This window comes from Ostrea edulis, chromosome 8 (genome assembly GCF_947568905.1).
Source record: "Ostrea edulis chromosome 8, xbOstEdul1.1, whole genome shotgun sequence".
Classification (NCBI taxonomy): Eukaryota; Metazoa; Mollusca; class Bivalvia; order Ostreida; family Ostreidae; genus Ostrea; species Ostrea edulis.
The window spans coordinates 13,555,128-13,581,633 of record NC_079171.1 but is presented as its reverse complement, the minus strand read 5'-3'; the positions used below and the strand labels follow the sequence as shown (position 1 = coordinate 13,581,633).

The following is a 26,506-nucleotide window of genomic DNA, read 5'->3' as shown; positions in this document are numbered from 1 at the left end:
ATAAATCCAAACTCCTTGGACATACAAAAACAAAACCAATTACAACCAAAGCTGTCCAGAGTTTACTTATCGGAAAATACGATCCATGTTTGAAAGGTATGAAAAAATAAATTATTTAAGTATTATCATAACATACACGAAAAATGAAATATGCACCAAACTAATCACGACAGACTCTTTACCTGCAAACAACAAAGCCAATGACTTTGATGATCTTATCATTTCAAAGGTGTATCCTTGATGAGCTTCGATTAAAAAACTTATCGTTGTTCTGTAAATGTTTAAATCAAAACAGGCCAATGACAATCAAATTGACGTTACAGGCGTTTTCTAAATTCTATGATCGTTATAACAATTTAATTTGCCAATACAAGCTGTTATTGGGTCAAATGCTATCTGCCGTGTTTCATACTATTTGTTAGGCCGTTCTTTACAGACTGGGTTAGACAACAGAATACTGCGTTTACGCGATCAAGATATAAAGCTCACGGCGGGTGTGACCAGTCAACAAGGGTAGCATACTTCTCCTAAGAATATTCATATATTTATCTATATATCTGTCTTTCTATTTATCCATCTATCATTCTATGTATGTCTACAGTATACGAGTATATATATATATATATGACGTATCTAAATATTCACCTATCTGTCTATAAATTATGATTTATCATAGTTATGTTTTATATTATTTTATTTTTTAGAATACAAGGTTTGAAATGGAAAGAATTGAATGGAAATATTTTCAAAAAAAGCAAAAGTTTTTATCTAACATACGTGTACCCACACAAAGATCACAGAGTTCTGTGGAACATCCAAATGACGATTTGAAATACTTACTTGAAGAACTAGAATTGCAGGATTACTTCCCAGACAAATTATCATTGCAAACTGCTCAATCAAAACTAGACGAGCATTTCAAATCTGAATCCAATCATCATGGAAGTATTCCATGGCTAATACTACAGAAACTTTTATCCAGCGATGTTGACTTTAGAGAAACGGTATTTAAGAATTTTGTACAACAAAAACTTGATGGTTTGTCTGAAACTTCTTCCCAATTGAGCTCTACAACACATAGAGGGGGTTCAAGAACCTCACTTTCTTCTGACAGTAAGGAATATAGTTCAAGTTTTGAAAGTGATATTGAAAATACGTCATTATCAGAGCACAAGAATCGACAATGGAATAGTGATTGCGGAAAGGAAAAAAGTGCCGTACACTTACAGTCCTCTGGAGTGCAAGATTTCAAAACAGAGACTTCAATTGAAGTATGTCAATCAGATTTTTCTAACGTTCAATCAGAGGAAGTATGTACATACGAGCGCCTAGAAACCGATACATCTAACCTCTCAAGAATGCACCACTCAACTGATGTTTCCATTAGGAATTCAGACAGAAGCGGCTGTCTACCTACTACCTCTGGTGAATCAACTATTAAACATGCCAACCTACATAAAACAGAGACTAAGTTATATGAGGCAGAAATATCATCTGATTTTTCCAATAGTTTTACAAACCAGCCATGTGATAGGCATTTGGTACATGGCCAAATTAGTTCAAACGTATCCGATTTTTACAAAGCGCATCCGTCAGATGTTATTCTTGCAATATTTTTATGCTGTGATCCATTCATGAAGAGATTAGTCGTGAAAAAGATGCATGATTGCCAATTTGCAATTCCTTTTATGTTTAATAAATTTGAAAATAACAAGATAGAAATTTCTCTATGGCCGATTAGAGATATCAACATTCTTGGAGACTATAAACCCGTTATTAAATCTGATTTTCCAATTGTATCATTTGTGAGAATAGGCCACCCATCGCTTTCGAAATCTCACGTGTTGAACAAGATATGCCGAAATCAAGGTGATATGCATGACATATTCTTTTATTCAGAATATGGAAGACAAGCAATTAGAAAAGTTTCGCTTGGTATGATAGAAATATTCTGGTACAAAGTAGATCCCCAGAAAGACTCACCATTGAAGCTTCCGTGTACCCTACTTAATTGGCGTGGAGGCATACAAGAAGAAACAGAAAAAAGTAAACTGGATCTATTGCAGAAGATGTCAGATGTGTTGGTAGTCTTCGTGTCAAAAGATTTTTCGGAGAAACCCGAAACACGAGATTTCCTTAAAGTAAAGGGAATGAAGCCCATTGTTGTTATATCCGATCCAGATGACAAAACATACGTACAATTAAAGTCCCCCAAAAAATGCACCTATAGTACAATACCAATATCAAATCTTGAAAAGAAATTATCAGAGTCCATAGAAAAGCATCTCTCTGGGAGGAAACTGCATAGCCTTGACAAATATTTTGCAAAATATCCAAGTCCACATGTTGATGAACAATGTGAAGAATGTAAAACAGGGAAAAAGATTGCCATGATGATCATTGATCGAATTCCGAAACACGAAAATGGCATGATTTGTAAAGCAAACATAATCCCACTTCAAGGAGAAAAGCTCTGGATGACATGGAGTAAAATTGAAAAAAAAAACAGAAAAAAAGGACAAGATGACTTTAATGCAGCCGAACCTCTCATGCATTCCATGCAAACTGTACGTATGGAGCAGATTAAGGCTTGTAATGAAGCATCAGAAGTAGTAGCAATGTTTGTAAAAGCTTTACTAATGTTATCTGACAGTGATGATACCCTTCTATATTTTGTATTCTGGTTTAAACAGGAGTTAGAAGAAGCATCACGTCATATTGTGCAAAAATGTCAGAAAAAAGGTATGAAAGTGCGCTCTGATCTAAGAGCAAATAAATCACATGAGAGAAATTTGGATGGCTTGCTTAGCATCGAGCATTTTCTGAGAGAAATTGGACAAATATACGAAGCCTTCCTTTCTAAAAAAGCTGAAGTGGAATTAAAGTACGAAACAGAGACAATTCTGCTCAAGTTACCAGGTGTTGTTGCAAAGCTGTCTTATTTAGGTCAACCATTGGAAATAATGGACGGTGACGCTGGCAACGTTCCTCTTCTTTGGCTAAAGGAAGTATTCGCTGAAATGAGTAACATTACAAACAATGAAAAAATCGCATCAATATCTGTAATTGGTGTGCAGAGTTCCGGAAAATCAACATTGTTGAATACAATGTTTGGAATTCAGTATCCTGTAAGTGCTGGTAGGTGTACTAGGGGCATATTTGCTCAATTTATTCCTGTCTGTAGAAAAACAAGTAAGTTCGGATACGTAATGGTCCTTGATACTGAAGGGCTTCGTGCATCAGAAAAAATAGACGAATCAATAAACAGCGATAACGAAATTGCAGCTTTTACTGTTGGACTTTCTGACGTTTCAATTATAAATATAAAAGGGGAGTCCGAAGCAGATATGCGTGATATTTTACAAATTGTCGTTCATGCATTGATGAGGCTCAAAAAGACAGAATCAGGTCCTGAGTATACACAAAGCGGAATTTTCGTTCATCAAAATGTATCTGGTATTAACATACATGATAAAACAGCTGCAGGGAATGCAGCATTTATGCGGCATTTAGATAAAATGGCTGAAATCGCTGCGCAAGAAGAGCAAATACCAAACGTGAATACCTTCACATCAGTTGTAGACCTAAATCCCGAAATTGACAGAATATATGTACCAAACCTTCTGAAAAACGATGCATCAGTGACAGCATCTGTCTCAAAGGGATATTGCAGGTCTATAGAGGACACTAAAGCTCGAATATTTGCTAAACTCAAAGAAAACAGGGACGTATTCTGCAATGCAAAAGAAAAATATTTAAATATTCGAACTTTGTGGAAGGGGATACAGGCGGAGACATTCATATTTAGCTTTCGAAATTGCCAAGAAGCTATCGCTAGTAGAATATTGGAAAGAGAATTTAAGAAAATAGCGTGGCATTTTGAAGAAAAGAAGATGGGTTGGTGGAACAAAAATGATAAAAAATTATTAGAGGCAGAATTGGACAATGTAGAAAACTGTGCTGAGAAATTAAAAGAAGATTTCTGGGAAATGTTACGTATGGAAAACGAAAATGCCAAATCTGAAATGGATCAATTCATTACCAACCATCAATATGTAAAATTTATGGAACATCGACGACAACGAACATTAGAAAACTTTATGTCTTTATGCAATGGTCTGAAATGTATAATTGACCGAAAAATAAATGTAGAAAAGGCACAGCGATTAGAGTTCTTAAAGCAATATCACAGAATGATAACAGAACAATCGAAAATAAAGGAAGAAGCGACCGAGTTAGCAGACAATATGAAAAATACAGAAATAAATGAGGAGACACTCAAAGAAGAATTTGACAAATGGTGGAACAAATATGTAGACGAGAGATGTTCGCAATACGAAAGTTTAGACATTAAAAGTACAAATTTGAAAAAAGAGATGGAGAACATATTACGTCATGTGTATGGCATTAATATGACCATTGAGAGAGAGGAAGCCAGTCATAAATTCCCGAAAATGAAAAACAGCATAAGTCGATGTGATATTGCTGAAGATTACCTTCGCGTCGTTTGCGAAAGCGATGAGAAATCCGATTCTAAGCAATTGGCAGTTAATGTACTTAATCTCTCATTCGAAAAGATTGACCGTTATTTGGAAGCTCTAGTGGATAAAGACTCTCGATTTGATGATTTCCATTTTAATATACTTCTTAAATATGTCATTGATGACGTAGAGAAACACAACAAAATGCATTACACAACTTTTGCAATCACAGAATCTTTCACAAATAAGGTTATTTGTCATGTGACACAATATGTGTTTCCAATTTTTTTGTCCTTAAACATAGAGCATGAGGAAATGTATGGCATGCGATCACAGTTATCAAAGTGTAAATTGAATGCACTTAGAATTTTCAAATCACAATTTCACCAAATCGTCGAGAAACGAAACGAGGAAAAAAGACTAGAAAAATCAGTTGAAGAGCTAAAACTGCAATTAGAAAAGGCAATTGACGAACAGACAAGACAGAAGCAGGAAGAAGAAATGAAGCGAAGAAAAAAAGAAGATGAGGATAAGAGAAAAAGAGAGAAGGAAGATCGTGCTTATCTGAACATTGAGAGTAGCACGGATTGCATAATAAGTCAATTGAAAGAATACGCAAATTACAGATTTACAGAACATCTTAGATACAAAATTAAAGAGGAAGTTATCGAGCAATTCAAAGGACAAAAACACCTATTAATGAAATCTGTTTTAATAGATTTAGCAAATGAAAATTCCGGCAACAAATACCCAAGCTACATTTCATCTCCAGAAACATTTGTTTTAGAATGGATTACAAATTACTCGAAACGAATGTTTTTTGAAGACAACGAAGATGATAAATCAAAATATGAGTTATGTAGAGGAAACGTAGTTATTCCAATAGCGTCGAGCGCTTTGGGCTGTTTATCACAGCTAAGACGTGACCAGAACGTTAAAAATATGAAGGATTGGCTTGCGGGGTTTCGTGAATTATTGTCAGGGCAAGATATTATTATATCCTCTGAAAGTTTAGAAGGTGCTGAATATGAAATAGAAGATTTTAACTTGTTATGTAATGTCCTGACAACCAAGATGAAAGATCTTCAAACAGAGATGACCAACAACCAAGACCGTTCAATTAAATGGAAAGGAAAAACACCTTACGAAGAAATAATGGAACATTTGTGGGGATGCAAAGAAAACTGTCCCTGGTGCAATGAACCTTGTAAAAGTTCTATTCCGAACCACGCAGACAAACAAAATTGTCATGAGTGTATACAACACCGACCGGTAGGACTTAGTGGAATTCATAAATCAGATTCCCTTAAACTTACAATAGAGTCTTGTGAATTCAAAGTTCAGAGTAACCATACACTGAAGTGTGGAAAATGGTGTGAATGCACTTTGGCAAAGTGTGAAATAACCCACCCCTATTCTGAATATAAGAAATCGATACCACTTTGGAATATAGTTCCTTGCGCTGACATGTCAAATTCAAAATATTGGACATGGGTAGTTGGGCATTTCCCCCATATATTTGAAAAGCATCATGGAATGCAATTCACGGGAATCCCGGCTTCGTGGAAGTCAATATCAGCAGAAGAAGCAGTTGAAAGTCTAGATGCATATTTCTTTGAAGATTGTGACAAAGATTGAAAAATGAATAAAAATGTCAAACGTCTAATTTGACATTAAAATCCTATGTTCAAAACTATGTGATAGGGTTTCGAACCAGTTGATACATGGCCTAAATTGCTAAAAAGCTTTTGAGCACAACTGCACAGGATGTTACAAGTAAGTATTTACTGGTTCAATACTGATCGTTTTGGTTCAAACATATGTGTACATCAAGTACAGAATCCTACCCATTTGAAAATGCTGTATCAATTTCAAATTTGATTGATTGGGGTTTTACGCCGTTTTGGCAATATTTCAGTCATTTTACGGCAAGGGTTTGGCAGAGTCTATATTTTGCGAGGCAGGATTTATTAATCAAAATGTTGTAAATCAGCGTGATTTTATAGCTTCTGTTTCACCCAGAATATCTTCTAGTTTTATACTCCCCTTAGTGTATTTCAGTATCATAATTCATTATAAAAGTAGCTGAGATTTAAAACTTAAATGTTGTAATATATCAATGTGGTTGATAGGTTTTTCCAAAAAGAACATCGATTCTTGAAAATACCGACACTCGAAAATTTGAAGAAAAATTCAGTATTTTGGCAAACGATCTCAGCATTTGATCTGTAACCCAACTCAATTTTGATTTTAAGACAAGGCTTTGGAAAGTATGTGAAACTTAAGAAATTGGGATTATTCCTGATTTAAACCACTTTAAACTCTTAAAGTTGATATCATGATATTTTCCGAATATGAAGTGCAAACAGATCACTATTTTTTCCATCACTAGTGTAAACTTTTTTGTATATCTGTATTGTTAGAATACAATACCATGAATGTGTTTCCATGTTTTGTGATATATGTTCTCGATCTGTATATATGTTATAGACAGGACCACAATGTAAACTAGTTTATATAACTAATTGTGCAATTCTGTATAAATAAAAGATATTATTATTATTGTTATGTTTTATGTAGTGTCACAGATTGATTCATGTTGCTTATGTTGTGTTAACACCAACAAACTACTCAAAGTTTAATCAAATAAATCTTGAGTGAATTTTAAGTGCAAAAAGTCAATGTTTAAAGCAATGTAGACAATAACAAGCGAGACCATATACAAATATTTAAGAAACAATTTGAAAACAGATAAACTAGTCTTAACATTTTACTGTAAAAAGTCAGCAATTCAATGAAGTCATCCGCATGTTGAAATACGCTTGGTTTCTAACCTATACAAGCGGAAATAGAATTTTTAAAAGGAAACAAGATATCGAACAGTGAATTATGTGTTCTAAACCGTTTACGAATGTTTTCAAACAGTATCTTGTTTCGTTACTTCTGATGATATATATGTATTTCTATCTGATTATTTAGCTAAATATAAAAACGTTTAGGCAGAGTTTATCACATTTAGCTAAGACGATTTTTACATGCATATCTGTTTTTGAATGATATCCATTGAATCAAAAGGAGTTTATGTAAAATTGTTATTCATTTGTAATATCCAGCATTACTACATGCACTCAACATGTTATAAAGATAGCTTATCAAATTAAACACTCGATGTTGTTAAGACATACAGTTATGTATATTACAAATATAATATGATATCATTGGAATAAGAAATAAAGATTACACTATTCATGTATTCTACGTTATTGTATTTTTTACAAATATAACTCTATTATCATCTATTCCTGTCCAAAAATAACATAGTACCACCACTATGATATTAAACGGCATTTATTATTTTTTTTTGGCGTTCTTGGCTGCGGTGATGGTTGGGGGCTACCACAGAGCCGCACCCTCAATAATTAATTAATCAATAAATCAATAAATGTAACGGCCCCAGATGGGCGAATTGTGCACTGGGTAAACGCAAGTGCACAACGTCAGCAAATGCAAATACAATAAATCAATCAATCAATAATACAAGAATTAAGATAATCAATCAATAATCCGACAATTCAATGTCAACAACAATTCAATCATTCAATCAGCAATTCAATCATCAATCAATACTGCAAATTTTCAAGTTCATGGCATGAAGCTGCAGAATATTGGGTACATTCCTTTATTTGAGTTTGGGTGCGTCGAGACGCCACTTGCACGTGCCACACACGCACGTGAAAAAGGAGCACTTGTGGGACTACAACCGTCACCAAGGGAATGCCCAGAGCAGTGTTGACGGCGGCAGTACGCCAACTCAAATGGTCACCGCTAACAAGATTGCCGCAAATTTAAACAGGACTTAGGAAATGTATTATCCCTGCAACCAATGAAGGTTTCAAGGGCACCTTGTAGATGATTTAAAAAAAAAAATGATTCCCGAGCTGCGATATATGCACACCATCAGAATGATACAGGTGAACGGGCTTAGCTTCAAATTGTGTGTGTTTGATGAACGCACCGCCCTGTTAATTCTGCTCTGGCGCTTTCCATTGCCTGTACCTGCGTAGAATAACGCCATCTAAATCTAGGTAGAAGTGAGGACCACACTAATCTCACACTATGAAAAAGTTTGGTTATTTCTAGTACAGCTGCTGACTGAAGAAGTTTGACCAGTGATCACAGGTTGGTACGGCCTATGTTGTTTGTCCCACAATGAACAATGATAAAATCAGGAATATCTTGCACCTGCATTAATATTTTAAGTTTCGGTACCAACTCATATAAATTCATACTCCTTAACCTTGCCACCAAATGGTCGTGTTTGGAACGTCAAGGTTTGGTACCCCTGTCCTGAATCTGGCAGCCACTGCTGCCCTTTTAATAATGGAGGATCCAACAATCCACACTTTGATGTGATCTATGAAAAACTTGGTGAATGTTAGGCATGCTAAATACCCAAGGCATATGAACGCTAAAAGATTAGCGAATATATGACTGATATGCAACAGATCTCCATCTATCTGCTACTTGAATAACGTCGGCTGACATGCCTTGTTGTGCGAGTGTAGTTGCTGCACCAATGCGAAACGAGTGGGATTTGAAACGCCTACTGTCTATCCCACCTAAATTTAGCGATCGTCACAAAACTGAGGTAAATTGGTAACGAGTAAGAGGCTGCCCAGAGTAATGACAAAATAATGGCCCCGCTTTCGGTGCCCTAACCTCCATATAATAGTGCATGACCTGTATTGGACAAATAGTTCTGGTCATCTTATGTACTGTCAATGTGGTGTCCCTTCCTAATTGATCAGTTTTTATACGCCCGTCTTAGGACGGGACGTATTATGGTATGGCCTTCATGTCCGTCCGTCTGTCCGTCTGTTAGCTTTTTCGTGTCCGACCCGTAACTTAAATACTACAAGGCCTAGAATCATCAAACTTTGTTTGTAGATACATCTTGAGTAGAAGGTGTGTCGCACATTAAAACCAGGTCACTGTGACTTTTCATTAAGAAGATATGGCCATATATGGCAAAAACATGTCCGTCTGTTAGCTTTTTCGTGTCCGACCCGTAACTTAAATACTACAAGGCCTAGAATCATCAAACTTTGTCTGTAGATACATCTTGGGTAGAAGGTGTGTCGCACATTAAAACCAGGTCACTGTGACTTTTCATTAAGAAGATATGGCCATATATGGCAAAAACTTGTCCGGCTCATAACTTGAAAACTATTAGACCTAGAATCACCAAAATTGGTCAACTAATGCATCTTAGGTAGAAGGTGTGTCGCATCCTACTTTAAGGTCACTGTGACATTTAATTAAGGTGATATAAAAATGTTTTAATGGGTACAATCTATACTGTTAACAATATGTGACGGGCGTATCATGTGCCGTGGCGGTGCACTTTATTTAATATCTAATGTGAATTGTTAAATAATTAGTGTGCAGGTGTAATATTCCGGAAATTTATCCATTGACCATCCAGGTTCTACATTGTAGTTTTCAATGTAAACATCCGCAATTTAGTCACATGACCTAACACTATAAATACAGCGCGAAACAGTTGTCGTCAGTCAGTTATTGTCGAAGCCCAGAGCGAGAAGACGTGGTGGACAAGATTAAGAGTAAGTTGCAAGCAATAAAGTGATTTACTGAGAAAGCCAGTGTGTTTAATTCCGTGCATTGTAACGGTGTCAGAGTGGAGGCATTGAGGCTGTCCTTTTAATAGGCTGACCTTAGTAGTAAGAGGCCTGCCACTGTCGAGGTCGACCAGATAAAGGCTAGCCACATAATTCGTCTGTCCTGTGTACTGGACTTGACTGACGACCAGGCTGTTGTTCACAGTGTCTGCCTGAATAAGGCTCTACAGTGTGTGCAGCGGTTGAAGGGCTGTCACTTGTACTGTGTGTCCTGAATAAGGCTGCAGTACAAGCGTTAGTCCGAGGTCAGCCAGTCGTTCGCTGAGGGTGGTCATACCCATTGTTAAATTGTTTTGATATTATAAATCATTTGGTGAACCCCTGATCTTTGTATGTTGATTGACTTTACTTGATTTCATAGTAATTATTAACCTGGGTAGGGTTAGGCCATATTTGTATATATCTGCAGGCCCAATTTCTAATAACATTCCCAATCTTATTTTATCAATGAAAGTTGCTATTCTAATTACACCTCGAACCCTTGAATTGACAAGGCACGGACTTTGATAGCCTTCTTGCGTATAAGGAAATACGTTACACAGGGAAATGTTCCCAGTCTCTAAAACCCGATCCACAGAATTGCCGTTTGACAAAGCAAAGTCCCCTATCCTAAGCAAGACATTAAAAGCTAGTGAGAATGATGCTTTAGAAAGAAAGGTATCATACGTGCTAGAACATACAACCTGTAGTTTATTTATGATTAGTTTCAAAATGTCCAATGTGATAGGTAAACGTGCATCCGATATTGAATTTGTGCGCTTCATACCCTGCAACAATTTCTGCACTATGAAATGCTTAGTCGGATCCGCATTCCAGTGGAGTTTGCAATGAAAACTAATGGCAGAGATGTATGCTTTAGCTGTGGATTGCTTGCAACCGTGTATGGATAAATATGCAATAAATGTATTGATGTGAGCATCCGGTGGTGGCCATGTGTTAGGTAGTCCCTGAATGCTACGGATATGGTTGAATGCCTGAATACCCACCATATATGCTTGGTTGGTGTTTGCTGACAAGGATGAGTGTAAAAGGCGGCTTATTTCACTTGACAAAGCAACCTGGAACGAAGCTGGATTAGCTGAGGGTTGTGGTCGGCTGTAGGTGTCAGGTCCCTGAACAAGTCCCACTGCTTGCGAGATTTATAATCAGCACTTTTATTGGTTTCTCCAAGGATATGCTGGGCTTTAAACTGAATATTGAAGTGCAAGGATTGAAGGATAAGTGGTCTAACAAACGACATGACCCGATGTGACTTAGATGACTGTTTAGAATGTGTATTAAGGCCATATTGTCCACACGAAATAGTATCGTTTTGTTTTGCAACCTACTGCCCCATACTGATATTACTAGCACAATGGGCAAAAGTTCTAAAAATGTGATGTCTTTCAAGATGGCAGTAACGGCCCAATTATGTGGCCATTGAAAGTAGGTCCACTGACCCTGAAAATAACACCCGAAACCTAAACTAGATCCACCTGCATTGTCCGTAAACAGTTGTAAAATGTTCTGGGTGGCCCACTCCCTCTCTGGGAAATACACTACACCGTTAAACCCCCCCCCCAAATCTTATCCATGTATTCATGTCTTCACGCATTGAGTGTTTGATTCTGATATGATGCGATGGCTTAGTGGGACCAATCGTGGCGTTGTAAAATCTACGGTTGAATGCCCTGCTACTGGGTATTGCTTTGCCCAAAAAATTTAACTTGCCCACCAGGCTCTGAAGGGTAGATAATTTTATTTTATTTTTCGAGACCCAGATTAATAATAACAAATTTATTTTGTAAAGCGTAAAATCCATATTGCTCTAAACGCCATTTAGATAACATTAAAATAAGTAAAAAAAGTTGTAGGAGTGGGAGATTCATGAGTTCGTCAACCTTTTCTCGGGGTATTTTAATTTGCATTTTGATAGTATCAATCTCCAGACCGAGAAATATTAAACAGGTAGTGGGTTGAACAGATTTATCATAGTTCAAAGGTATTCCCATCTCGACACACATAGACTGAAATGTATGCATAAGGACATGGTAATTGCTTATATGCGCACTGCCTACAAAAATAAAATCATGCAAGTAATTATGAACCGTTTCAATCCCTGATTTTTCAATGACCAACCACTCTAAAATGATGAGAACATTTCAAAAAATTTTCATGAAATAGCGCAACCAAAAAGTAAATACTTATCAATATAAAAACTGCCATTCATATGCAAGCCCAAGTGTTCGAAATCAGCTGGTTGAACCCGAATTGACCTGAACGCACTTTTGATACCGACTTTTGCAATGAATGCCGCATTGCCCAGAAGACTAATGGTTTGGACTCCAGTATCGAACGAGGCATACTTAACAGATGTGTGACGCCAACCGCCATCTGCCTTGGGAACGACACCTACTGGCGAAACATGTAAACTATGCCATGGGGGTGTCAAAAGGACCAGCCATTCGCCCTTCAAGTACCTCTTTATGGATTTTTTCTTGCAACGCCCCTGTGTACTCAGTGGCTGATATAAGATTACCACAAAACATTGACAGTCGAGGACCCGAATACTGCAATCTAAGCCCCTGAATTAGACCATTTTTAATTAAATAGCTGCTGTAGTGTTTGCATATGTGTGGAGATAACTAACTACAATGCTCGTCTTTATTGGCGAATTTGCCAGGGTCCATATATCCAGACTGCTGTCTGGTTTGGCTTGGGATAAAGGATTGTGACTGGTTGCTATTGACCAGAAAGGGTTGATTGTTGCTTGGTCCACCTGGTTTGCCCGACTTGGCTTGGGTTTTAGCACAATCACTTGACGGATGGTTGTCGCCACACTTAAGGCAACGGTGTAAATATCTACACTGATTCTTCTGGCAGGACCCCTTGTAATTATAATCAAAGCACTTGAGGTACTGATTTGATGGTGGCTGATGGAATGGTGTGCTTGAAGGGGTCATGTAAATGAGCCAAAGCTCTGCACCAACCCTGCCCCAGTCCATAGACGGATTAGTTGCCATACGCAAGCGAAACTGCTCGTCATAATTAGGCCAACCCTGTGACTTTTCTGCCCCCAGTCTAACATTGTAGATGTACTTTAATAATTGCTGTGTTTTTTTCTTGATGAGCAGCAATATATATGCTAGTAAAAAATCCAGTGTTCAATAGTAGTGATTTTGTTTGATTGCTTAGGATGTGCAATGATTTTGCCAAATTTGTTGACTGAGAGAATAGATGCTATGTGAGAATCACTGCTGTCACGTACAAGCACATTAGCTACATTAAAAAATTCACCATTGACTATTTTATGTTTAGTGTGATTATCAACATGGTATGCCAATGGGGCCTGGTTTGAATTGATCATTGTAGGTAACGGTTGTGGACCTTGATTAAATTCATTGTGCAAAATATCATTACCTGTACTCGGCGTTAATTCTGCCCCAGGCTGCACTGGTTGTGGGGGTTAAAAGTGATCGTTGAGCTGGCGTACTGGTATCTGTGGCTGGACTACACATGGGTCAGCATCATTGCTCCTCCGTGTCCTACGACTAGACCCTGAGCATGCTGAGACTGGTCCGACGTCGTGAATCTGGATCCCCCTTTTTGATTTTGTTTTCGGCATATTTTAAAGTGATATGTATAGCTTTTTATTTATCCTTCTGTGTTTAGTAAACCAGAATGATAAGATAATTAGATAGGTTACACGAGGAATATGTTTTAGTTATAGCTGACAGAGCTTGTAACAACATTGTCTATGTTTATAAGGATCATTTGTAAACGAATTTAATTCCATGTTTGGTAATCCTATTTGTACTTAACCTACCCCTCTAATAGATGAAATATATGTCTTCAATTGAATCTTAAACTTCACAAACCCCTTTGATACACTGCTGGATCCAGTAAATGTTGTACCAAGTCCATTCTTTGCTTCTCACGAAAATGCTAAAAACTGTGAAGTATCCTTCAAATGTATAGTGTCACAGCAATAGGTTGCCAATACAACCTATCATTGGGTCAAATGTTGTCTGACGTGTTTCATACAGATTGTTAAACCGTTCTTGACACACTGATTTTGACTACGGATAACTCCATTTACTTGATCAAGATATAGGGCTCACGGCGGATGTGACCGGTCAATATGGGATGCTTACTCCTCCTAAGCACCTGATCCCACTTCTGGTGTGTCCAGGGGTCCGTTTTTGCCCAACTATTTATTTTGTATTGCTTATAGGAGTTATGAGATTGATCACTGTTCTTTAGTAGTGTAAATCAAATAGTGATTCTAAATCATTCTAAAGAACTGTTAGTGAATTTGAAATAACAAAGCTGTTATGAAATCAAAACGTATCATTTTTCAACACTTTATATGACAATCTCTAACGATAAGTGAAAGACTAAACCTTTTGACAAGTACCTATAGATATACATGTAGGTGGTGGTTTCCAGACTTTCGTTCATCATATATATAAGCACGTTTGCTTGTAACAGGCAGTTTAAATAATGGTCGTTATTATGCGGCTAGAACATCATTACAGGCTATAGAATCACACATATATAATTCGTTATCATTGAAACCTTAGGAATACCAACTGGGATCGTTCTATTCTACATACCCCTACCTATTCCATGACATTTCTGCCTTCGAATCTGCATGGATCTGGCATTGAGTAAGACATCCACTGTCGTCTTTTAGCAAACTCTAGAGTCAAGGTTGAAACGAATATATTGGACCAACCTATCAATATCGCTAGTGACGTTGTATCCAAATTCTCATAACTAATCCTACGACGATTCAACAACTCATTGTAACAATTGTTTCTTTGAAAAATGGAACAAGGAAACAATCATCGGCAGTGATAAAGTCATTCAAATCGAGGAAAAACTTTGTTAAACACCACCCATTATAAATCTTCAAAAATGGCGACTCATATAGGTATATTGATTGTTTAATAATTTTTCATAGACTGAAGGCAAATAGTTGAAAAATTTAGGCCTATGCTTGGCGCTTATGGCTTTTAAGCAGGGAGGGATCTTTATCGTACCAAACCTCCTTTGACCTTGGTCGTTTTGAGTTGACCTTTGACCTTGACCTTGGTTTTTACGGTCTCGTCCGAAGGAGTGCCGCATTGATTTCCCTCCCGTGGGGATCCGGGTTAGAATAGGTCCTTAGTACCCCCTTGCTTGTCGTAAGAGGCTACCAAATGGGGCGGTCTTTCGGATGAGACCGCAAACACCGAGGTCCCTTGTCACAGTAGGTGTGGCACGATAAAGATCCCTCCCTGCTCAATGACCATAAGCGCCAAGCATAGGCCTAAATTTTTCAACTCTTCACTGGCAGTGATGACCTCTCCATTTGAGTGAAATATTGTCGAATGTCCCACAATATTCAATCAATCAATCTTAAGACAAGCAAGAGGTAGTAAGAACTTATTCTAATCCATATCCCGATGGGATTCATATAGATCTAAGAATAAGAATGTATTTCTATGTTTTTGTCGAAATTTCTCCTTATATATCTTCATACATAAGGCTGCAATCTTGACCTACAAGATGTAAAATTAGTAACTTTAAAACCAACAACTGTCTTGCATTTAACTATAAAGATTCGTTGTTGTTACTAGGAATGTATAAAGTCTCTCCAGTTCCACTTGATGGGACACCAGTTCACACATCCGTAAAGTAATATGGAATACGCTATAATCACAACAGTGGTACATTTGTCTGTTGGTTTTTGCTTTTCATTAAAATGAATCTAGCAACCACTAACAATAGGTCTGCTAGCAGCTATTACAGAAAATCATCAAAGGACAGAGAGTACCCAGACGAATATTTAAAATTGCAAACAATCAATTTCTGAAATCGATTTATACGTAAATGACTAAATGTAATTGCTAATAATCTATTGAGCATTTTACTTGATCTGAATTGATTAATTCACAGATTTCAATTATGCATTTCAAAGGGTAACATAGATTGATAGTTTCTTAATCTTTGCGGGGTCCAGAAAACGACCCATGCAGTTTTGATCTTCAAGGGTACGACCTGGGTGTTCACTTTTCAGATAATTGTTAGTCAGGGGTGGACGAATGAAGCAAAACCAGTTAAAAGAATGGAAAACAATGCATACTATCACATATAACTCCTAAAAGTGGTCCGAAAGCCTATGGGGACACAATGGAAGTTATTGATTTTTGTAGAGTTGACGAAAGGAGTATAAAGTCAAATTAGGAAATCCCCTGGACTATATGAGTATGAGATTGTAGGTATATAAACCTGCGATACAGTTGTAGGCCCTAAGTTGCTTTAACAATCACATTTGATACTTTCTTTATCAATTACATTAGCAGTAATTAATTTCGATCGACTATTTTCTTATTCTGAGTAGTCTCAGTATTTTGATAATTTTCAACAGTGGATACTTTCTTTCGTGGACTTATTGCCTGCCCGTTCTTTAGCCTAGTTCAGTTTCTCGTGTCAATGACGAGAATATGTGTTTTGGAAGCATATTGAATGTTTTAATAAAACGGTAAGACTTGTTACATAGTGCAATTTTTTCATTGCATGGCGAGTGTCGAGATTGATGGAAATGAAATTTAGAGTCACTTGCGATTTTGCATGTATATGTTATATCCGATTTTCGGTTTGATAATAATATATTATTGATATCATACTTTTTTTAAAACTTGTTTTATTTAGAATTCATAGAACCTTTAAAATCACAACATAATGATGTGTTTGATATAATAAGCAAGACAATAAACTGTTGATATATCTACATAACTTGAGATCGCAACGACGAACCCCAATATTCCTATTTATGACACCATATGGGAAACATCTGGAAATGTTACCAAATATGATTTAATGGCTATTTTGTTTAAATAATTCATTCAATGATATTAATATAAAACATAATTACAGTTAGATGATGCGGAAAATGTTATCATTAATGCCTGTCCATCAGAACATTGGATAGCCTGCACTTAACATCCCCATCCCATTGGCCAAGGATCGATCACGCAAGTCATACGGGTTCAATCACCGGTGGCAAGCTAGCTCAGCTGGTAAAACACCAGACTAGAGATCAAGTGTTGAAATCCCTATTGTTGTCTGCTGCATTATCACAATTTCTGAAAGCTTCAGATTAGTGCGTGCTTTATCTATTCATATTTTCCTGAAATAAAAAAAGCCGTATTTTCCACGAGTTCACGGCACAGCCTTCGTACATGTTTACAACTCACTTTTGCCATACTTCAGTATGGATTGATTGACTGATTGAATATTGTTTAACGTCCCTCTCGAGAACATTTCACTCAAATGGAGACGTCCCCATTGCCGGTGAAGGGCTGCAAAATTTAGCCCTATGCTCGGTGCTTACGGCCTTTGAACAAGGAGGGATCGTGCCACATCTGCTGTGACACGGGACCTCGGTTTTTGCGGTCCCATCCGAAGGACCGTCCCATTTAGTCACCTTTTACGACAAGTAAGGGGTACTGAGGACCTATTCTAATCGGGATCCCTATAGGATTTTCCATACTTTAGTATGGAAACTAGCAATAGTAAAATATTTCCTTAAATACTGCTGCAATCAAATGTATATAAACTCTTACAGACATGGAAGCAAGATTTGTTTGGCGTTCATAATTTGAAACAAAATACCAAGAAAGACACAATGAGCTGGTGTGTTTTTAAATACTACAAAAATATTACTATAAAATCAGTATAGTGATTAGTAACTGTTACATTAATTCAAAATTATAATATTTATACATATCTCTATCATTTTATAGCGGTTTTAACAAAACCTATGATGAACATATTGAAGAGTATGAAGGTCAAAGTTCATCAAGTGCAATATCTGTACTTTATCTACATTTCCATCACTTTTAAACAATATGATGTTCTGCCAGTATGTGCCATTAAACAATTGATATTGCAACAAGACAAATGTCTTTTATCGTTAATAAAATAGTTTCATGTTGTTGGATCGAATATATTTTGATTGCTAAGCAACAACATCATAGCAAATGTTATCAAAAGTACTACCTGATTTTCCTCTCCGGGTACAATGTACATATATACGAATTTTCAAGTACGTACCTTAAACTACTAAATTTAAATGCACTTGCATCATAATTACATGTAACAAACATGTGTTTTTCATATTCAAACTCTTAAGACCTGTTGAGGTTGATTGTACGAGTCATTTAACATATTGATACAAAAATGTACATGCAATAAAATATTCAAGATAATGAAAATTTATTTTTAAAGATCTACAGAGTTCAAACACAGCTTAATCTTTTTCAACTACTAGGACACAATATTTATAATCATGTACTCTTTTACTAGAATACTGAATGAAAAATGACGAAAGCACCGTGTATTATTTCGGATTTCAAACTTTCAAACATTTCGGTTGAGCATCACTGAAAAGACATTGTTAATCGAAATGCGCATCTGGTGCATCAAAATTGGTACCATATAAGTTTACATTACATGTAAGTATAAGCTACTGACAAACAAGTTGATGGTACAGGGATTTCAACAGTCTCGATTGAAGTCAGCATTTTGCAAATTCTGTGGTCGTTATAACGATCTAGTTCGTCAATACGACCTCGCATTGGGTCAAATGCTGTCTGACGTGTTTCATACCGATTGTTAAGCCGTTCTTGGCACACTGATTTTGCCTGCGGATAACCCCGTTTACCTGATCAGGATATGGGGCTCACGGCGGGTGTGACCCGTCAACAGGGGATGCTTACTCCTCCTAGGCACCTGATCCCACCTCTGGTGTGTCCAGGGGTCCGTGTTTGCCCAACTATCTATTTTGTATTGCTTGTAGGAGTTATGAGATTGATCCCTGTTCGTTATCTTCACCTTGCATTGAAACACTTATGCAAAGAAAATTTGTAATGCATGAAAAAAGAAAATAAGCACAATTTTGCTGTTTTCAATTCCATGCTATCAAATGATTGGAAGCCATATACTACGATAAACATTTCAGGCATTACACTAGAAATTTAAGCACTGTACCATGGTTGTGCTGTTTATGCATTATCATGAACTTTGAACTTTTCTCTATATATGTATGTGAACATATATATATGTATTTAATTGTATTCACTTGTGATACATGTACCTTTGTTGCATGTAAACCCAAAACTGTCGTGGTGGTCTAGAGGTGGTGAGCTCGCCCAGCATACGGTTGGGGTTCGAATCCCAGCCGCGACAAACATATCCTAAGTCGTTAAAACAAGTAGTGACAGTTCCATTGCCAAAACGCTTGGCATCAGGTGTGAATGTCACGGAAATGACCTTAAAAATGGATGCCTCATGCCACAGTAGGTGTGGCGTGCTAATGAACCCTCACTGCTGTCCGAGAGCACGGAGCATGGGCCTAACTTTGAAGTCCTTCATCGGTATTGGTGACGTCTTCATATGAGCTGAGAAATTCTCGTGAAGGACGTTAAATAAGATGCAATCAAATAATCAAGAACCGAAAGCTTCATTCCAAAACAAACAGGTTTGTCTTTTGTGAACTGAAAAATACTCTCATAGACAATTTGCCAGTAACACATTACATCTTCCCCTCTACGGATTTTTCTACATTATGAATGTTTGAGTATGTCACATCTACGGTGTTACATGTTTGTACAGTGTGTTTTCAGTTATCCTGTAGAGGACCCCTCTAGTCAAACACCCTTCAGAGAACCCCTCGATACCTGTATTTATTCACCTGAGTTTAGGATTTCATTCTCTTCAGACCGTGTTCCATGCAATACAGTAGCACGAGTTCCTGCAAATTCTCTTTTTGTCAAATTCCTAAGTTAAAGTTAGAAATTCGTACAGACACGACTTCTGAGGTCCCGGTGTAATGACTCATGGCACTTGGTGTTCAACGTAAACCGGACCAAATGTGAATATTGTTAGTAACGAATACCTGAGCCAGCAGTGGAGAATGACTATGTACAATATATCTGTAATCTAAAATGAAACGTTTGAAATCTTCTGTGTTTGATTGTCAAACCTGGAAGCCAACCCGGTCAACCTGTAACAGTATAAATAAGATGTTTGAAAACTGTATATTGTCATCTGCACTATATCAGCAGAATTTCAAGTAAATGTAAAGTTTTCAGACCGGTGGTTCTTGTGAAAATTTTCAAATATTTCCCCAATATCATGCATGTAAAACTTTGAGCCCCTATTAAGGCCCATCCTAACCTCGGGGACCATGATCTGACGAAAGTTGAAACTACTTCATTCCAGGAAGCTTTATGTTGAGGCGTTTTCAAGATATAATCAATCGAATTTATCAATAGTTTGTAAATTCCATATGGCCGTTACCGTGTACCATAACCCTTACCAAAGTACTTCATTGTTATTTCGGATTTCAAACATTTCGGTTGAGCATCACTGAAGAGACATTATTTGTCGAAATGCGCATCTGGTGCATCAAAAGTGGTACCGTATAAGTTTTACATAAGCCCTTTAGCTCACAGTTGCTGCACATTTGCACAACTAGTTGCGGCGCATTCGCCGCAAGTATACTTTTCGTATGCAAATATTTTTTCTGGCACACACTTGTTTCACACTTCTGTCACACAGTGTGCGTCATATTTGTTTCAAGTATATTTGTCGTATGCAAATTTTTCCTCTGACACACTGTTTGTGGCAAAATTGTGGCATACTCTTGCTGCATACTTCTGGCGACGATTTGGGATGACATTTCGTCCAAAATTGTCACCCGGTATCCCAAATCCTCGCCCTGGCTACTATTTGGGACAAGATTGCAGTATCGTTAGGGGCGATGATTTGGGATGTAGTATAGTACACCCCAAATCGACGCCCATCCTAAATCATCGCCCGTCAATATTTTATTGACGTTTTAGGGTAGATTATAAAGAAGTTATTTTATTGAACCCCCTCTTATATGGGGACGGGGTACATAGGTTTCTCTGGGTCTATTTATCTGTCTATCCGCATTCAAATCTGTGTCGTTTGTCGATCTATTGGGCTCATATTTTGTATGTAGATTACAAATGACCCTCTGACATGCCTCCCTCAACACGAGAAGACTGGAATGAGAGCTTAAAGCGCCGCAACATCGGCACAATTTTGAGCAAATCTGCAATATTTCTTTTGTTTGTGAACTGATGTAGGTTACATGTGTTCTCAGCATGAGCTTTCCGTAGCATGAAATGTCTTGATCGTGAGCTCAAAGCGTCGCGAGCTGTAATTACAGCGAACTATTTTCCACTGTCACTCTCGTATTGGTAAACCGATCGAGCTGTAATTTTTTATGTAGGTTATATGGGACTCATCATATAGGTTTCATTGACTTGTTTGTTTCCTGATTGAGAGATAGATAGATAGATAGATAGAGAGAGAGAGAGAGAGAGAGAGAGAGTTACATGTATGTGTTGCATAAGAAACCCCAAATCGTCGCCCATCCCAAATTTTCGCCGGCGACGATTTGGGACGTCATGGTCGACGACTTGGGACGGGCGACGATTTGGGATGGGCGACGATGTAACACCGTCTATTCAAGAATTACAAGAAATGCTTAAAATGGCTAAGTTCAACTACATGTAAAATGTTTCAAAAATGTCTGATCACTTTCAAAAAAAGTCATGCACATCTTCAATGTGTCCATCACGACTGTACAAAGTTTGAGGAATGTAAAGATAGAGGAGCACGGACAGTTCATCACACAAGAAAGGTACCGTCTATTCAAGAAATGCTTACAAATTACTAAGTTCAGCTATATGTAATTTTTATAGAATATGTCTGATCATTTTCAAAACCACTCATACACATCTTCAATGTGTCCATGACAACTGTATAAAGTTTGAGGAGTGTTAAGTTGGGTATAAGAGGGGCTGATTACACAAAATATGTACCGTCTATACAAGAAATTCTTACAAAATGAAGTTCAGCTACATGTAAATGTTTCGAAAAATGTCTGATCTCTTTCAAAAAGGCACATGCACATCTTCAATGTATCCATAACAACTGTACAAAGTTGAGGAACTTACATGGACGCCCGTCCGCCAGTCATTCACCATTTTATAAGCTGTATGCACTTTGTGAAACCTGACCAAAAGTATAGAATATAATAAGACGTGAGAGTAAACTTAAAGAAACTACAAACGACTTCCGGTCCACAAATATTGCATTGTGCAATGCTAAAAAGTTCTCGGTGAAGTCCTACCCTGACCATGCGTGTATATTTTATCTGGAAACTGCTGCATAAAAAAATATGTTAAGGTTGCTCCATATTTACATTATTATCTGATAAAGTTTGAATTATTTCTTTATTTCAGTTTATTAGAGTTAAAACTAGTAGACTTTTTAAGATAAGAGGCATACATATCATAAAATCAACGTAAAAATTGCAATATTTCTTCCACAGTATTATCAAAATTTCACAAAAACTGGGTAAAACAATATAATAATTATCGTAATAATTTCATGCAAGTGTTTCGTTACTAAACTATTTAAAATTTTCTGTAAAGAAAAAAGAAAATCTACAGCATAATGGACTAGATAAAGGATTCACTGATTACAGAGTTATTTCCCTTGGATTCAACATTTAGAAACATATTTTTCATTATTTATATACGAGTTAGATTTCATATTCATATTCAACCATACCTTTTATAATACCCATTGGCATAAACTCCAACAAAATTTATGTTCCTATCATGCATAAAGGTAAATAAATCATGGATTTTGTAAAATCGTATGACATCACAGGAGGGTAGAACTACGTTAAGATCCAAGAGAAGAATATCAACCCACTGTTGCACGTTTCTTGCCTATTTGTATGGTTGTGATTTAAAAAGATTTGTGAATTTTGACTGTTTTAGATCAATCATGTAATATGATTTTTTTTAAAAAAATCTTATTACATATGATGCTAATACTAGAATTAAGTAGAATTTTGTATACAATTAAGACAAAGGAGTTTACATTATCTAAAATACATATGTACTTGCATTGGATAGTAGGTCTATCATTTGCATAACTATGTAGATCAATGACAACAGGTTTCAACAACATTTCCAGACACTAATGACATATATTCAAAATTCAAACATGTAAACTATGTACTTTTCCTCAGAAAAATCCGGAGACAATCTACATATATTTTAAAGTCAGTACTGTGAAGGACTGCATATTCTGACAAAGTGATAGGCCTTAGGTAGAGTGTTCTGTCTTTGCACAGTCTTTTTATTCCTGAAAAAAATTGAGAAGACTACTTCAGTGTGAATGTTGTGCATAGTGAATATTTTTAAAGACTGTGACGTAGCATCACACTGTTATTTCTTGAAGGTGTCAGAAATACAACATTCGTGAATATTAGTAATTAAAATTAATGGAGGTTTGAAATAGATTTTCAAATTAAAAATATATATATACATTTATCAGGATTAAAATCTCTGTTGTGTAATAAATGCTTACACTGCATTGCAATCTCATCACCAATCATTAGATACCAATATTCAATATTTCATGATTGAGCACATTCTGCAAGATGATGCAATCTTTGAAATAAATTGTTTACAAGAAAAAAAAAAAAGGAATAATTTTTCTTATGAATGAATTAAAATGAAATATTTTGGTCAAAACCACGCACTTTGAAGCTTACAAAGCCTAACGAGCTCACATGAGAAATTCACGAGTGTTTATCTGACATCACTGTCTTTTTTGGTTTGGTCTTTTTTTCTTTCTGTAGTGCCACACTCTCTTCCGATACTAACCACACTACATCGCCTTTATACTCTGCCTCGGCAAGAGAGACCGAGGAGAGTGCGCAGAGGTCAGAGGGTACTGACCCAGTGACAAGCGATAATGTGACCAGGGGTGAGGGGTCAAGTACAGAGCAGACTTCTGCTTTGAACACGTTTATTGTTGGGTAAGCTAATGTATGTTTTCATGTATTCGTAATCCACCGAATGAATTATTTTTTTACATTTACACCGTTTTCAAAATTTTTGCATGTTTTGTTAAATGCATAAGCATATATAACAAACTGAATTTTGCTTTGGTTTTGTGAGAATGAAATGTCATACTTGCTGTTTTCTAATTGATACACTCCAAAGCTTGGATCTGAGATGGGAATACTTACATGTCACATATGTATATATTGACTTGAAAGTTTTGAAATGCGTTCTCGATGAGATGAAAGTAGTCAACTTCTGACTATTTGTACAAAATTGTCCTTGAGTTCGGTTGTGGAAGTGAATTTGTCTATTTTAATTTCGGAAAGTTTAGCTGAATTCTACAGAAATGGAACACAATACTTAAGTATTTATTTACGTACATTACACAAGACATTATATTCAGGACCCACATGTATCAAGGTGGGGTGAAATTTATCCCTCCATGTTTAAACTTTTTTGAGGTAATAATTTTAATGGGTCATGTGGAGCTGCAGAACTATAGCTCTCGGGGAAAAAATTGGGACAGACCCAATTCCACCCCACCCCCTTTTCCAAGAATTACAGTCAGAGTTCTGCAGCTACATGTAGGTCACATGATGAATGTAGATGTAGTCACATCATAATGAAAGTTAACTATTTAACAGATTTTTTACTCAACTAAAGCCAGAAAAGAATATTATTGATAATTAATATTGTAATCAGGATTTAACCACACTATAACTTTGTATGCTGTAGTTTATTTAATACTATAAACCAACTGTTATTCATGTGCGAGAAATTTTTGTGAATATTTCTTGCTGCGAACCAGTCCTTTAATGTCTCTTGTTTTTTAAAGATTCTCTCCATCGTGAAAATTAGTTGCCGTGAACCAGTTTATCATATATAGATCATGAACCAGTTTATCATATTTACATCGTGAAATGGAGCCGTCACGAATACAAGTTGCTTTACAGTATTGAATTAAATGATATTGTCTGAGAAAAGATGTTAGTATGTGGAAGTTTGACTGCAATAATTTACTGTATTATAATTCTGCTCAGGGATAGATAAATATAATAAAAGTGTAGTAGAAAAAATAGTAAAAGCAATTATAGATAGATGAAACATCTAAGCCTATGGATGAGTTTCATTTTGTAATGCATCATTTGTTTTAAATGTTCGGCTATTGAATTTCAGGTCGGACACTGGTCAGTCCATAGAAGGGAATCACACGGTAGTGGCCACGGCCAGAGGCGTGTTTGACCATCAGGGAGGGGTGTTACAATCGCCCGAGACAGGTGATTTATAGTGTACTGTTGGTGTACGATAAGTAAGAAATTACTTCAAGAAAGTTGGTGTTCCTTTTGCATTGTCAGATAACACTTCACTGTGAACAAGATGGGTGTTCATCTTGTGTTGATAATGTTCACTGTAAACAAGATAGGTGTTCATCTTGTGTTGATAATTTTCTCTGTGAACAAGATAGGAGTTCATCTTGTGTTCACCGTGAACAAATTAGGTGGCTTTTATGTGTTGACAGATTATATGTGTGATGTAACAAGTTATTACATTACAATGTAAGTGTTAGAGGTCTGAAATGAATTGTATAATTTTCTAAATTCAAAGATCTTAGTGCAAATTGATTTTGATTTTTGTCTGTTGAAGGTGATGTACATGTAGACCAAGATGCAAGTGTATATATATATATATATATATATATATATATATATATATATATATACTAGTGTTAACAGGTTATTTTCATTCTGTTATATACTGTATACAGAGTTATTTTCACTCCCTGTTGTTTTCACCTTTCTACACTTGCAGACAGTTTTGCCCCATTTTGAATTCGCCCAGTAACAGTTGTGTTAAAAAAGAACAACGATTTCGCCCAGTCTTAAATTTGCTCACTGACAACAAGGGCAAAGGAGACAAAAATAAAATGGGGGGGGGGGGGGTGGCAATATTTCCCTGTATACAGAAATAGTGTTTCAAAGTTATTCTCATTGTCTTCAGGTGTTAGTATAGTCATTCCAAAAGGTGCAATCCCAGACGGTGTAAAACAGGAAATTTACTTCAAAGTCTGCAAGGATAACAACATTCTCCCACCATTGGATAAAGATAAATTTTTGTTTTTAGAATTCAGTGTTCTATAAGCTATATATTTCAAAAAGGAGAGAGAGAGGGTAGAGAGAGAGAGCAAAAGCAAAAAGGGTATGTGTGGAGAGAACATGTGTGGAGAATGTGTGAGGATAGAAAGCAAGTGTAATGGGGTGGATATAGTAATCACTAGATTGTCCATCACTCTGGCAGAAGCAGGAGATATTAATTTGGGTTTGTTAGTCTGTTTATCTGAAACACCTTGGTTTCCTTGTGCAGGTCTGAACTAGCAATAACACAAACAGTCTTTAAG

At 36.6% G+C, this 26,506-nt stretch overlaps 1 protein-coding gene across 1 annotated transcript; it reads left to right on the top strand.

The window, feature by feature from the left end:
* The first annotated feature begins 1,937 nt into the window (after positions 1 to 1,937).
* Positions 1,938 to 26,249, top strand: LOC130049606 (interferon-induced very large GTPase 1-like). The gene is made up of 4 exons (XM_056147449.1): positions 1,938 to 5,753; positions 23,851 to 24,083; positions 25,288 to 25,388; positions 26,110 to 26,249. Exons 1-4 carry the CDS (start codon positions 1,938 to 1,940, stop codon positions 26,247 to 26,249), a joined length of 4,290 nt encoding a protein of 1,429 aa, XP_056003424.1.
* The last annotated feature ends 257 nt before the right edge of the window (positions 26,250 to 26,506 follow it).

Coding starts and splice junctions, on each gene's coding strand:
- LOC130049606 (XM_056147449.1), top strand. CDS start 1,938: ATGATAGAAATATTCTGGTACAAAGTAGATCCCCAGAAAGACTCACCA. Junction 5,754..23,850: donor AGTGTATACAACACCGACCG/GTAGGACTTAGT, acceptor GAAATTCACGAG/TGTTTATCTGACATCACTGT. Junction 24,084..25,287: donor TTGAACACGTTTATTGTTGG/GTAAGCTAATGT, acceptor ATTGAATTTCAG/GTCGGACACTGGTCAGTCCA.